We start from the raw sequence: 15177 nt of genomic DNA on the forward strand, positions 1-15177 counted from the left end.
TATTATCAAAAATAAATAAAATAAAATAGTTATTAATTTGTTACTTTTGAGATTACTTTTTGCCTCAGTGAGTTTTATTCTCTCCTAAAGTGTTATTTATTGTTTGATATTTAAGAAATATATTTGATTGATGCAATTCTGATTCCCTAGGTTTCCTTTGAAATTAAAATTGAAATGAAAATCCTCAATGTAATATAGACAATATAATGACTGGATAAACTGGTCTATGATCAGATGCTGTCTAATATTTGAGCTGCAGTACAGAGATGACATTCAGTCTGCAGTGGACTGAAAATGCAGCCTCTGGGCCTAGTCAGTTCATTCATGCATGAATTATGGTTCCAGTTGTGCAAGTGCATACACCATTATGCTACCCTATGCTTACTTTAAAAAAAAATCTTGTTGTTAATTCGTATGATTTATAAGGTGATTCAGACAACCTGATGTTTTTCAGTTTTGTGTATCTCAGGATCTTGTCAGCTTCTGTTTCCCTGGGAGTGGGGAGGATAATTTTTGCCAGGAAAATAATTGAATTATGAGATACTGAACTATTACTATTATTACTATTGTACTATTATCGAGATACTAGGTCATAATTAACTTATTGACACCAAATCTAAACTTTGAGGTTAAATAATTTTCCCCCCTTTTTTCATCTCTTGTGAAAAAAGTAGCTGCATACATAAGGACCTGTTAAGAGGAATCTGGATACAAGTGCAGCCTGGAACAGGTCTTTGGAACAGTCCATGCGCCTGTATGCGCCTGTAGGGGGCAGCACAACGCTTCCAAACGGATAGCCTGTGGTGAAATTAGGAGAAGAAGGAGGAGGAGAAGCGTTCAACTTCTCATACTTTTTTTTTTTTTACTACTCTTGTATTGATACTGTTGTGGATGTATATCACGACGATAAAGGAAAGTATAATTAGCCATTCGGTGTCTGGTTTCCTGACAACAGGTGAAGACAGCACGGAGAGGTCGGTAGGTAATTGTCAGTTCGTAAAATGACGCATGTTGCTCAATGCTGAATGTTGGTAAAGACGGTAACATTAGACAGCCCACTGGGAAATCTAGCAATTTAAAGTGATTTTTGTATACTTATTTTTGTGGACTTACAAGCTATTCTAAATGTAATTTTACGTAATAACCAATTCGTTGTGAGTTAAGTGCAAACGCCTCTCCTACATTTTAGCACATTTTCAACTTAAAGGATCGACTAGTTTGTCTAGTTATCTGACATGTAAGTTTGGCCACTCCGCTCAGCATTAGCTAGCACTAGCAAAACACACCTACGTAAGAAGTAGTGGTAACACAGTCGCCCAAAGCGAATGTAGCATTACAGTAATATTTTGTTGCAATTAAGCACTGAGAGATGGAATGTCAACTAGACGGACTGACCCGAAGACTATAACTATTTTGCAGTTACTAAATCAGCCTTGTACAATATTAGGGCATTTACCAACAAATGTTAAAAAGGACAAGTTTTGAAAGGGGGTCCAGTCATTAACATTTCTGTATACGACCGAACAGGACATCTGAGTTAACCCACAACTTTCTGATCACTCAGTAATAGTTAGTTAACTAAGTTATCTGCCAGTTTGACAAGTAAGAGCAAGTTAGCTTGCTGATTTGTTAAGTTAGTAAGCTAACGCTACTGCTCCCCTAGCCATGGCCGATCTCTGTGTCAAGACTCGGCGTGTATTTTAACGTTAAACACTACTAGTCAGATAACTGTAACCAACTAGCAAGCAGTTATGTTAAGGTAAAACCCTATGGTCTGTTAGTTAGCGTCGCTGCACATAGGTTAGCTATATATTTTAAGGTTTTGTTGCTGCCACACATAACGTTAGCAGTATTCTATTTTACTGAGCCATAGCCTCACTTTTGCTAATCTTAGTTAATGTAATTGCGCTGTCTGCCGATGTAGATTTAGTCAGAAATTGTCCGTTTACTCATTGATATGTGCCCCGTCCGTACCACTTTATTTTCCTGCCCGGTCACTTTAGATTTATAGGGAAGGGGAACTAAGAAAAATATGATAGTAGGGTAGGTGATTTCCACTCTGTACTGTGATACACGCCTCAGCCACTGGATGTCCTGCTTTACCAGTCAAACAGTGTTGCCCAACATTGACTTTTCTTGTGTAACTCCATAGCCAATTTTCAGATTTTCATGTATGTATGTGCATTTCAATTTGCAAAGTGACTTTATGGAGTGGTTTTGATGTAGAACTCAAAAATAGTAAAATGTCAAACAGTTAAGATTTACAAAAAAATATTCTTTTTAAGCACAGGGATGAGAGAGGGGCCATGTTTGTCTAAAGAATGAGAAGTTTGCTGCTGATAGTGTTGTATCTTTTGCGTAAAGAGAATTAACAGAGTGGATAGATGGAATATTCATGAAAAGCATTCAGTTCATTGATTACAAGAGGTAAGATCACATTAGTACTATACTTCTTAATACAGCCTTTAGACATGTAATTCCTATTTATATTGTTTGATGAAACTTTTTTGTGTATACTTGACATTTATTTTTTGGTTGCATGTTTTCACTTACACACACATACATACTGAAATTTAACTCAGGTTCCTCACATTTCTGCAGATCATCTTTGAGATTTTTCTACACCTTGATTGGAGTCCACCTGTGGTAAAATGAATTAATTGGACATGGTTTGGAAAGACACACACCTGTCACAGCTGACAATGCATATTAGAGCCATGGAAGAAAACACCTGTAGAGCTCAGAGACAGGATCGTGTTGAGACACAGAAAAAGTGAAAGGGTCTGAATACTTTCCAAATGCACTGTACATAGGGAGGGAGAGACACATAGAGAGACTACATGTTTGAAATAAATCTATTCTATTGTCAGGAATGATCTGTAGCAGGGAGAGGTTGTGGAGGCCTCATCAGTAGCTGTCATCACGGCGGGGGACCTTCGGACCTCTGTCTGCAGGGTGGTCATCTACCTCCAAAAGGACATGTCTGGAGACAGCTGTCTGCCCCAGCATCATACCCAGTCTGACTCCACCTCTCCAGCCCCTCATCTGGCATGTCCCAAGACCAAGACCTGCAGTTATCGAGGAGCAGTTGGCCTGGGCAACAAGTATGTCCGGCTTAATGTTGGCGGGACCCTGTTTTACACCACACTGCAAATACTGACCAGGCAGAACTCCATGCTGAAAGCCATGTTCAGCGGAAAGAAGGAAGTGTTCACTGATAAAGAGGGTAAGCCATTTCTGAACTGCAGACATTCATTGGCTGTTGTGTATAGATGGTGACTAAACTCTGCAGTAAATCTGTCAAGGACAGCACTGAAACTATTATTGCTGTTTTAATATTTTATTACACATGACATTGCTTTCTTAACATGGTCTGTTGTTGGTGTGCAGGTTGGATCCTGATTGACCGCAGTGGGAAACACTTTGGCAGCATTCTGTGCTACCTGCGTGATGGCACAGTAACCTTACCCAAAGGCCGTCAGGCTGTCCAGGAGCTCCTGGCCGAGGCAAAGTATTACCTCATCCAGGGCCTGATAGAGCTTTGTCAAAACACCCTGCAGGTCAGTCATACCCACGCTGACAGATATCTGAGATATGGAGAAAAGAGGATCCAGTAGTTGAGGTGTTCAGCAGTAGTTATTTTTTATCTCAAAATAATACAAAATGAATTCAGCCTGGTCAGTGACAAATATTCAAATACAAATTTGAGGTAGTATGACCCACTGGGTTTAAAACCCCTTTGATATCAGATTATTTTTCTTTGTCATGTTTAACATCTGGTATTTTTTCTAATTCTGGATTATGAGGCCTATATAATCACTACCAGAACAGACTTGCAACACATCCTACATTAAATAGGAGAGGATACATTTAAGGTAATCACGCTTATTAAACATTAAAGTACGGTATCGCAATACCCTGCTGTTAAAAATGGTACTATGCCCTATTTTATTAGTATAGGTACTCCAAGAATGACCTGTTTGTCCCTATTTCCCATGAGTGACCATGTCCATGTGCAGCAGCGGGGCTGTGTGTGTTGTATTGCTTTATTCTTCTCACAAAGCTGGCAGTCAGGGCCCACGGACATCACAAAGTCGCTCTGTGAAAGGTACAACAGACATGCTGACCAGCTAAAAGAAAAGAAAGAGTGACAGGTTAGCAAATGTGATAGATAACATAATTACATAATTCCCAAATATGAATCAGTAATTATTTCCATTCCTAGAAAATGTGCTCACTAGAGTGCAGACTTCTGCCAAGGAGGTGTATTGAGTCTTATTTAATGCTGTTTAATAAGTGATATAGTGCAAATAAAAAGTTAACTATCAAAGAAATCACATAAACTCGAGGACAGGAAACATCAGATTACTGCATACCATGTATGCACTTTCCTATGTCTTTGATATAATTATTAGCACTAATCCAATTATTAATTTATTATTACTGCCTGTGGACTGCAGTATATATGTCTCCATCATGGTGGTTTGCTGCACCATCTGTGCAAGACAAGTGTCACTGGGTATGCATCATGCTGACAGATGTTCACAGGAATGTCTGCTGGAATGCCAACGTTTACACATCCTTTGGTTTCCACAGGAATGCAAGGCAGCAAGTACTTGAATTGTAAGGCCAACGGCTGTCATTCATTCATTATCATATGCAGTAGTGTATGAATGAACAGCACACAACCTACCTCCTCTGAGGTTCATTACATATACTGTAAAATGCTGGGCAAAGGACACTGTACGGGAGTTTCTTATGTTCTTGTGTTGCATAAACTGTATCCACACACAACAAACACCTCCTAACATACTAAACATTTCATGTGCTAAATGAATAACACAACAAAATGTAAAAATGACGGTTTAGTACCTCATCACAAATAGATGCTGCCAGGAATGCTGCAAAACATGTGGGACTGTTAAAGCCTTCATCCCTCTATGGTGTCTGATCATGTCACTGCTTTCTCTGTGGAAGCTTATCTACATGCATTCATGTAGAGATGTAAGAGCTTGTACATTTTCAGTGATACGTGTGTACCACATATGTAGTGTGTAATAGAGATGTAACCAAATTTGTTATTCACATGTTAACAGCTAGCTGCTATAATTATCTATAAATCTGCCTAGTCCCTTTAAGACTCTGTTCCATAATATTACTATAACTTTTACCATTATAAAAACTCCTCTCAACCCAGACGGTGAAGGCAGACGGCTGCCCATCCTGTTTCAGTTTTGTCAGAAGTTTATTTAAAAGAGAGTTTTCCCTTTCCACTATCCCCAAGTGCTTCCTCATGGTAGGAACTGTTTTTCTCTATGATATTGTAAGGTCTTGACCCCAGTTTACTCATGTATTACTCATTTAGTCATTTGGCAGAAGCTGTTATCCAAAGTGACTTACAAGTGAGGGACAGCACTAAAGCTTCATTGGAATAGAAGGCTTTGCAGTAAGTAGTAAGTAAGTTCAGTTCAGTTCAGTTCTTTATTTATCCCAGATGGGAAACTTGGTTTTCAACAGTGAAAGACAACTGCACAGTACAGAAAGTAAAAGTATAAGTAAATAAAATAAAAAGTAAATACATAAATATCACCTAAAATAGCTTGAGTACAAGGTGCAGAAAGAACACAACAATCTTTAAAAATAATTTTGCTAAAAATAAGTTTACATGCGCAAATTTAGCAAGTTTATTGCATAGGGAACAAAGGAGTTTTTTTTTTTTTTACTCTTATTGCTCTTGAACTGGGGTACTCTGGGGACCTGCTGTTTAAAAATGGCTCTCAGGGGAGTGGAGGAGGCCTTTTGCACAGATGGTAATGCCAGACCACAATCCTTGGAGGAACACAGCCACTGTGGAAGGAGTATAATCCTTTATGATGAGTTTAACTAGATGGTGCAGACTCAGAAGTCTCTTTGTAGGCAGCATTAGTGACTTGAATTTGATTCTGATGGCCATGGGTAGGTCAATGAATAGCAGAATGACATGTGACCTTTTAGGCTGATCAAAGACCAGGCACACTGTCAAATCAAGTCATTTTTTATTCATCTAGTGCCAATTCACAACAGAAGTTATCTGCCACATCCTGACCATTTGTTAGGATTTTACCATCCATGAAGGGAGGTCTGCCTGAAGGGAATTGCAGTAGTCAAGGCAAGAGATTACCATGGCCCGTACCAAGAGTTGGGTGGTGTACTGAGACAGGAAAGGCATGATTTTTCTTACATTGTATGGTATAAAGCAGCATGATTGGGAGGTGGATGCACCATGGTCAGAGAAGGATAGCTGCTCATGAAACATGACAGAGATTTAATTTTGATGTTGATGCAATAGAGGGTGTCCAGGGTGCATCCCGCCTCTCACCCATTGTCAGCTGGGATTGGCTCTAGCCCCCCGTGACCCTTAAGGAAAAGCAATATAGATGATGGATGGATAATTCAAATAATAATTGAAGGATCCCCTTAATTTTGAATTTTATATTGTCAGTTGAAGGGGTTGCCCAGTGGTGTAGTGGTTAGGTTCCAGGTTTGCCCAGAGCTTTTCTGCATGGTTTACGTCTGGGTACTCTGGTTTCCTCCCACAGTCTAAAGATTGGGTTAATTGGTGACTCTAAAATGCCTGGTGTGAATGTGAGTGTGAATGTTTTTTTTGTCCATACATGTCAGCTCTGTGATAGACTGGGATTGGCTCCAACTAGTTAATACTAGTTAGTAATATTTTCCTGTGTTCTAAACAAGAATAATGATAAAAATGTGTTTACAGTCTCAGGTCTGTGTTATTTGATTTATGAAGAGAGACCCAACAATTCCCACCCTGAGCAAGCACTAGGTGACAGTGGCAAGGAAAAACCTCCCTTTGGAAGTCAGAAACCTTGAGTAGAACCATAATTAGGGTGGGTACCAATCTGCCTCGATGGGTTGGTTTGAGAAAGTGAGAAAGAGGGTGAAAGGTAGAGTAAGGGGGAGAGAGGGTATCTAGAATAGGGACAGGAGAACATGATATAATTAAGATTCCATGTGAAAATGTAAAGTGGTATCAAAAAATAACAATAATAGTAATAACAGTAATGACAATTAAAGAATAAATAATAAAATGTTGTACCTAGCTTAAAGACACTGAGTATTAAAGACAGTATAACCACTAATAACACCATTTAACTTGTATGTTGATTTCTGATTGACAGGGCAATCAAGAGCAGCCCCTGTGTGTTATACCTGTGGTCACCTCCAGTAAGGAAGAGGAGAGGCTCATCCAGTCTTCTACCAAGGTAAATATGGAGCAGTCACTAGACTTGGATCATTGTTAAGATTTGGAATTAGTGACCCTGAAAATATTGTATAAAGTATTAACAGCAGTTCCCAAAATTCCTCCGGTCCTACTTTGCAGTGACAAAAACAGGATCAGAATGCTGTCATTAGTCTTTTCTGGAAATTTGATATTGAAAATTAAAAGATAACATAGGACAAAACTGTGTACCATGATTTCATGTAACAGCTATTCCAAGATAAAGATAACATTTTTATCTTGCATGGGAATGCAGTTACAACAACTTCAGAAAGCTTTCAGTCCTCTTCATTTTTTGCTTATTGTCTCATAGATTTAATGTTAAATTGATAAAACTGCCATTTTTGCCCATCAGTCTACACTCAACAGACCCTTGTAGTGCCAACATTTTGATTGCATCATGGTGTTAGTTGGAGGCAAAACAGAGGAAATACTGGAGGCAAACATTGGCTAAATATCATGTCGCTGTGTTGTTGGGTGCCAGTTTAAGCCACACGCATGTACATGCTCACAGACAGGCGAAGCACACTAATGGTAATATCATCCTAAAAAAGACCTTCTCATATTCAGTCAGAGAATTGTTTCATCTTACACATGACCATTCGGGACACAGTTGTGAATATTTACATGCCCTCAGTTTATCTTTAGTATACACACTTGGTTTCTCAACCAGGGAGGTGTAAATGTCTGGTCATTCCACTGGAAGTAATCTGGTCAGGTCATCCATCCATCGAGTTAACATGTCCGGGTCGGCTGGTCTGGTCCCTCTGGTTAATGTTTACTTTCACAGGTAACACTTGTGGTTGTGGAGAGTGAATGACATGTGCATGTGCATGTTCAGATAAGATTTTCTTCAGCCATTGCCAAAAATAAAGTTGCTCATTAGTGTTAGCTAATGTGTGTAGGGAGATGTTTTGCCTCCAGCTAAGTTCCACCCACAAAAAACATCATACTGTTTACAAACATGAAACGGGTCTATAATCCACATTGACAAAATTAAAACATGTTTTTAGAATTTTTTGCAAATTAATTAAAAATCAAAACCTGAACTGTCTCATTTGCAAAAGTAGTACACAATGTTCTCCAACCAAATGAATAATGCCTGCTGAAGTTAATTCATAGCTGGCATATTTTGATATTAAAGCAATGTAATCCTGATATTGATTTTTTTTTCTCTGTTAGCCTGTGGTGAAGCTTGTGTACAACAGAAGCAATAACAAGTACTCCTACACCAGGTGAGAAAGCCTTCCCACTGATTCTATCATAAATTAAAGATAATTGATTTTTTTCCCTCTTCAAAGTATTCAGTGAGGTAAATACTGTTTTTTTCCTTCTGAGTTAATAAAGTCTAACAAACCACAGGCCATAGTGGAGTAAATGATGAAGCACTTCTCCTTCACAGTAACTCAGACGACAACCTGTTGAAGAACATTGAGCTGTTTGACCGGCTGTCTCTCAGCTTCAATGGCCGCGTCCTTTTCATCAAAGACGTGATCGGAGATGAGATCTGCTGCTGGTCCTTTTATGGTCAGGGGCGCAAACTGGCTGAGGTGTGCTGCACCTCCATTGTCTATGCCACAGAGAAGAAACAGACCAAGGTGAGCGTGTGGGAAGTGAGTGTTGTTTTTGAAAAGAAAAAGGAGAAATCTGGTTTGTATGAGCTTTGGTGGTGGGGAGAATGTCTTGAAACTTGGTTTCCTCAGCTACACTTCTCCAATTCTCATTTCTTTGACATGTATATAGATAACACAGACTTTAGACTTCATTCCATTGGCTTTTCAGCACAAAGGTGCCCTCTTCAGCAATTCAACACTGAAACAGATCTTATCGTATATACAGAATAAGCTTCCCAGGTACCCCAATTTGCAAGCCAGTTGGTATAATAAAGACAGTTACAGAATTCTACATACACCAAAAAATGATCAGATTTAGAAAACTGTGTGCAAATTTCAGTTTATAAGTCACATTGAAAGTGTCTGTGTGTGGAATAGTCTCATCTCCCGCTACACTCTCACAATAAACTATAAGTGGTCAATACAGAGCCCATATGATATTGATGCACAGAGTGGTCTTGTTGAGAACAGCAGCAGTATTTTAAAAAAGAATGTTAAAGAGCCTGATTGCATTCAGGCAGCATGGCCACATGTTTGTAGAAGAAATTTTGCACAATAAAATGTGTGCACAATAAAATTGTGTGAACACCATTGTGAACTGCACTGTGAAATATTCTAGTTTTTAATGCTGTTTTGGATTTCTGTAAGTGTTGATAATAATTCCTGTCTGGCATCAGAACATTCAGAGTTTAGTCCCCTGACATGTACTGGCATTGTTACAGTAGTGTTATGGTGTGCATCACAACATGCTCTGTGTTTGGGAATGTGCTGGTGAGCTAGCAGCTGATGAGAACTTAAAGTTCAAAAGGATGTATAAAGTTATAAAAGGATGTCAATGTTTAAGATTTGAATCAGCCTGAATCTTACTTATGGAATAAATAGTGTCTTACTATAATTACAGACATAACACTGCCTCCTAAATGTTTATGACAAAGGGAATTCATACAATTAAATATATACCCACAGTTATAAACCAGGCACTGTGTAATAAATTCCACAGTTTAAAATCAGTAGAAAGGATAAAGTTACATTTAATCACATGTCAGAGGGAGATGGCAAGCACTATGGTCTAAGTACTGAGATCTGTCTAAACAAGGAGGAAACTGGACTGACCAAGTATTACAAGACACAACCAAACCAAAAGAAGCTGAAGGTCTACTGGAAGCTGGATCCTTTGTCATCTGCTCCGACTGATACTAAACCAGTACTTACAGACAGTGTGGGTGGAATATTTTTTTAGATTAGATTAGATAGATACTTCATTAATTCGCAAGGGAAATTCACAATTCCTGTATTTATGTCCGTTAGTAACTGCACTGCATTTTTTTGTGCCACCAACTGTTTTGCTTGGTACATATAATTTTGTACATTGTCAATTGTCACATATATTTAATACACTCATTCACAGTGTAGAAATAGTAACTGTGTCTTTCTGTCTCAGGTGGAGTTTCCTGAAGCTCGTATCTATGAGGAGACTCTGAACACCTTGCTGTATGAGACAATGCCACTGCCTGACAACTCTCTGCTGGAGGCCACTCGCAGAAGCTATAACAACTGTGGCTCTCACAGTGAGGAAGAGGAGGGGCCCGGGGGAGCCGAGCTTCGTGAGCGTGTTCGTCGAATCCACGTGAAGAGGTACAGCACGTATGACGACCGGCCGCTGGGACACTGAGACTGAGAGCCCAATCTGCTGGACTGATTTTAGCTTTTCACATTGATGATGAACATTCAAACATGAAGTATGTCAGTGCTCATACCATATGTTCCTATTCTGACATTTGTATTATCTTAGTGTTTCCACCACTTTCTAAAAGAAGTCAAAATTATGAGCTTGACGTAATTACATCTAACTTTTTACTCTAGATTGTTGTGGTGTTGTCTGCTCATAATTAAGAATTTTTATCAGAGGATTCAAAGCAGCTACTTCAAACATCTGGAGAACTCTAGGGTTTTTTTTATTCAATTTAGTTTAGTAGTGGAGAAAAAATCACTAATATGCACTATTTCTTAGATGAAATATTATTCCAATCAAGGCACTTACACTCTGATTCAGCAGGAGAGCATGTTTCATATTTATAGATTGTATTTTTCATATTTGCATTTATAACATTTACAACAGCCTTTTGTTTGCCAAAGATGAACCTGTTTTAGTTGTACCAAAATTGCCTCTAACACATTTTAATGCAGTTTACCATAATGCCCTTTTCCAGTTGTTAAGATAAACGTTCTTGTTATTCAACTACTATTTGTCTATGCTTAGTTTTTAGTAGGCAGTTTGAACTCAACTATCAGGAGACAAAAGTAATGCTCTGATGTACAGCTCACTTCAGAGAACCAGTGATGTCTGGAGTCAGAAACACTCACTGAGCAGCTGCTTTGTCAGAAATACAACAGAGGAGCAACTGGTATATCAGTTTACAGTGCAATCAAACAAACTTCCCTTGTTTTAATAAAGCAGTCACCCTATAATCTGCCTTTTTCCATCATGTCGTTAGCAACAGGGATCTTCATTCATGTCGCACACTGTGGGGGTAGTTTTCTACACAAAAGCAGGTGATAGTAAAATTGATTACCTTGCTGGGTAGTTATGGGTGTGCAGCCTGTCGCCTACAGCTCTTCCTAAACACTCACTGCCTTTAACACCCTGCAATATTTCAAAGTGACCCATCGATGAAAAATTCCAGAAAAACGACTGTGGTCTTGTTTAGATTAACTATCATGGTCAACTCTAAGGACGGTGGCGTATACATTGTGTTTGCTGTGGCTTCTTCACAATATAAGCTATCCTGTGTTTTGCTTGTTGAAAGCTTTTAATGTGAAACAGCAGCAGTAGGAAATTGCATTAGCAATAACTTAATACAGCTCTCATTATGGTGTAAAGAGAGTGAACAGTAAACAGCATGGCTGTTATCAATGAGATCAAATTACACTTGATTACATGCATGCCTCATTTCCTGCGACATCCCTCGTCTGTGTAAAGGCAACGGAAACCCAGTGTGTGAACTGTGGATAATGCCACTTACAATGAAAGAATATAAAAGATCCATAATTTAAATACACTGAGTTCCATTGCTCTTTAAAAATACCTGTCATAAAAGTCTTTAAAAATTGAATTTGATTTTATAAAAATCTTTAGGATTATAACTGAATCTAATTAATTTCACCACATCATCATTCAAATCCATCCATCCATCCATTATTCATACTACTTATCTGTTAAGGGTTGCAGAGGGAGAGGGCTGGAGTCCAGCTGACATTGGGTGAGAGGTGGGGTACACCCTGAACAAATCACCAGTCTATCACAGGGCTGGCATATATAGACAAACAACCATTCACTACTATGTGCAATTTAGAGTCACCAGTTAACCTGCATGTCTTTGGACTGTGAGAAGGAAGCCAGAGTACCTTGAGAGATCCCACATAGAAAAGCCCTGGGTGAACCAACCACTGCATCACTGTGCTGCCATCTTCATTCAAATGTCCAGCAATACCTGAATTTTAAAAAATCCAAAAACCTGATAACATATTCTGAGTAAGAGACTAAGAGATGTTTTTTGCAATCCAACTGGAAACACTTTGATTTTTTAATATAGACAACATATGGAAATACAAAGTTTATACAGCCAACCTACAGCAGCAGACTAACTACTGTCTAGGGTCAAGAGTGGATTAAATCTGGACTGAATCTACAGGTTGGTGATGATTAACTGGACAGGAAAGCAAATAAAACAGCACCACATTAACATATTTCTATTTTTCAGACCTGACTCAGCTTTTTTCTTGAGAACAACCTATAAAATATATTCAAATTAAACAAGCTTGACCTGCTCACCTCTACCTGAACAGCTGTTTAAGTTGTCAATTCATCTAAAAGAATCAGGAGGTGCAGTTTCAGCACATTTACTACAGGACTCTTCTTGAGTTGACAATGTGGGAATCAAATCAGTTGAAATTTATCATGGAGCACAAAGACCTGATAAAATGCTGGTTTGCAGATGACGTGACTTGTGACGGTTGCAGGTGCACCCTCAGCCCACATGGAGGCACAAGCAGGAGGTTTTATGATGGGGACTCAGACAGAGGAAGTTACTCTATATCACGTTGCTGTGACGTCATTTATTTTGCAGCACGCCAGCCTGGCATCAGTGATGATTATGGTCAACATGTTCTTCAGAGAGGACTATTTTTAGACGCGTTTTCGGTCAGCTGCAGTCTCTTGCTGCGTGTGTATGCTGGTGCTACTGTGCCAAGCTGCATTTTAATGAGCTCATTAAACGCATCACATGTTCCCTTCAGTGGAATCCCGTATCTATATATTGGAGAGCAGTCTGCACAAGATAACAGACAAAGACAAAGACAAACCCAAACCTCTCCAAACTCATCTGCCAGCATTCCACGCAGCCCCCTGCTATAACTCTCTCCTGCCCAGGAAAAGAAAGAAGACGCTAAAAATAACTCGGACGCTCCACAGGTTGGTGTGTTGGATGCTGAGAGGCTGCGGGCTGCAGGTTGGGGCGGGGCTGGATGCTGGGAGGCTGTGAGCTCCAGTGATTTCTTTCCTCCTCCATTGATCAGTATAGTGAGGAAGGCGGATCCTGTGACGTCGTCGCCAAGCTGCTCGGCTGCGTCAGAGTCCAGCTGAGCTGAGGAAGAAGGAAACAAGGAATAAAAAGGACCGAGGTTCTGAAGGGCCGGGGAGAGCGGACTGAGAGAGCCGGAGAGACAGACCTGTGTCGTGCACACCACAGACAGACAGACAGACAGACAGACAGACAGACATGGAGGGCTCCACGGAGGAAGAATACAAAGAGAAATTATTGTGGAACGTCAAACGAGAGGTAGGCGCTGCTGTTCGACGGCCCGTCGAGCCTCACATTTACATTTTTACTGTGTTATTTTCTGTCATTATTTACTTCCGAATCACCACAGTATGCTCGGACGTGTTGCATTGATATATAGGTTGCTTTTCGCGGGTATATTACAGTGTTTCCATGTTGCGTTGGACTGAATTCTGCTCAGTTTGATAACACAAGTTTACCGAACAGGTGCTGACTAAATGAACCTAAAGCTAAATTGTTCCTGCTCCCAGTTTTTATAACGTTAACGTGTCTGTTTCCTTTGTGCAGGCTTGATTTCTTTAGTTGCATCATTTACAGTATAATGATATTATATGCATTCACTTGTGGACCTCTGTAACGTGTTTTTAACGTGCTGTAACATTTATGCAATGCATGTACAATATTCCCTCAGTACAATATCATAATTCCAATTATCCACGTCTTATGTAAAATGTATTTTGTGTCATCTCATATCGTCAAATTTGTGTAATGTAACACTCTTAATATATTTCAGACTACTGTTTTGTCATGAGCACTAATCATCCATTAATAATCTAGCCCTGCTGACACAAACACTTAAACCCTCATTCTGAAGTGTTGTGGTAAGGCATCTTCTCAGTACAGGTTATATTACGGTCTGCTGTCTCCACCAGCAGCACTAACACCCACAACTCAAACAGCTACATGCTTTTTGTTCCTTATGATAAAGTCTCACATCTCTCCAGTGAGGAGTAAGTCATTACTCCTTTAACCTCCCTACCCACTCACACTGTAATCCTTAAGCAGCCTTCACAGAAAGCTACAACTAGAAAGATTTTCGTGCACCTAAATGTCACTGTAAATCAGGAGCAGCTGATTGTGTCACTGAATGTGGCGAGGTGTGGCTCTCTGCCTATACTTCAGTCTGAGTGAGTGTAAATGTGAGCTCGTAGTTTCCATCAGTAGAATGGAGAAGAAAGGTCAAGCTAAAAATATCAAGCTAAAATGCCATCTGAGCATCATCTTTACCGAATGATATCTCATTAGTCCTCATTCATGTCTTTATTCACAGAATAAACTGAAAGCAGTGAATGATATCAGATGTGCTTTTTACAGTCAGTGATGCAGCTCTTGTTCAGCCTGTGGCATCTGCATCTTCAGGTCGATGCTATCTGTCTGTTTGCCATATTCTCTTGACAGTATAAATAAGTTTGCTGTTCTTTAACTGATCCATCTGCATGATGGTTTTTGGAGCCTTTATGTTGCTTGGAAAATTCACACAAAGAGTGTTAGACCCTTTTTATAACTGGCAAATGCAGTCCATTGGCAGGCAACCTACTGGCACTGATTTGATTTTGATTGTTTACCAGGATAGTAGCCAACACCACTTAAGTCAGCAACAAGTCCAAGTCAAGACTGAGTCCAAAAGGGAGTCAAGTCGAACTGATGCACTACATTGAGACAGTTC

The 15177-nt window shown here is 39.5% G+C and overlaps 2 protein-coding genes across 4 annotated transcripts in view; both read left to right on the forward strand.

The window, feature by feature from the left end:
* The first annotated feature begins 785 nt into the window (after positions 1 to 785).
* tnfaip1 (tumor necrosis factor, alpha-induced protein 1 (endothelial)) lies at positions 786 to 11361 on the forward strand. Of its 3 annotated transcripts, none has more exons than XM_018701428.2 (7): positions 786 to 982; positions 2871 to 3226; positions 3391 to 3560; positions 7179 to 7262; positions 8462 to 8514; positions 8682 to 8877; positions 10334 to 11361. In XM_018701428.2, exons 2-7 carry the CDS (start codon positions 2980 to 2982, stop codon positions 10562 to 10564), a joined length of 981 nt encoding a protein of 326 aa, XP_018556944.1. In that variant the 5' UTR covers positions 786 to 982; positions 2871 to 2979; the 3' UTR covers positions 10565 to 11361. The 3 variants fall into 3 exon arrangements, with proteins under 3 accessions (XP_018556944.1, XP_018556924.1, XP_018556935.1); XM_018701408.2 differs by having other exon boundaries at positions 786 to 978; XM_018701419.2 differs by having other exon boundaries at positions 786 to 974.
* A 1671-nt stretch (positions 11362 to 13032) lies between these two features.
* The window catches only part of sgsm2 (small G protein signaling modulator 2), an 82881-nt gene continuing 80736 nt past the window's right edge, over positions 13033 to 15177 (forward strand). The window contains 1 exon segment of the mRNA XM_018701354.2: positions 13033 to 13730. Coding sequence (XP_018556870.2) covers positions 13671 to 13730 — 60 coding nt within the window. The 5' untranslated portion in view covers positions 13033 to 13670.

This window comes from Lates calcarifer, linkage group LG21 (genome assembly GCF_001640805.2).
Source record: "Lates calcarifer isolate ASB-BC8 linkage group LG21, TLL_Latcal_v3, whole genome shotgun sequence".
NCBI classification, from domain to species: Eukaryota; Metazoa; Chordata; class Actinopteri; family Centropomidae; genus Lates; species Lates calcarifer.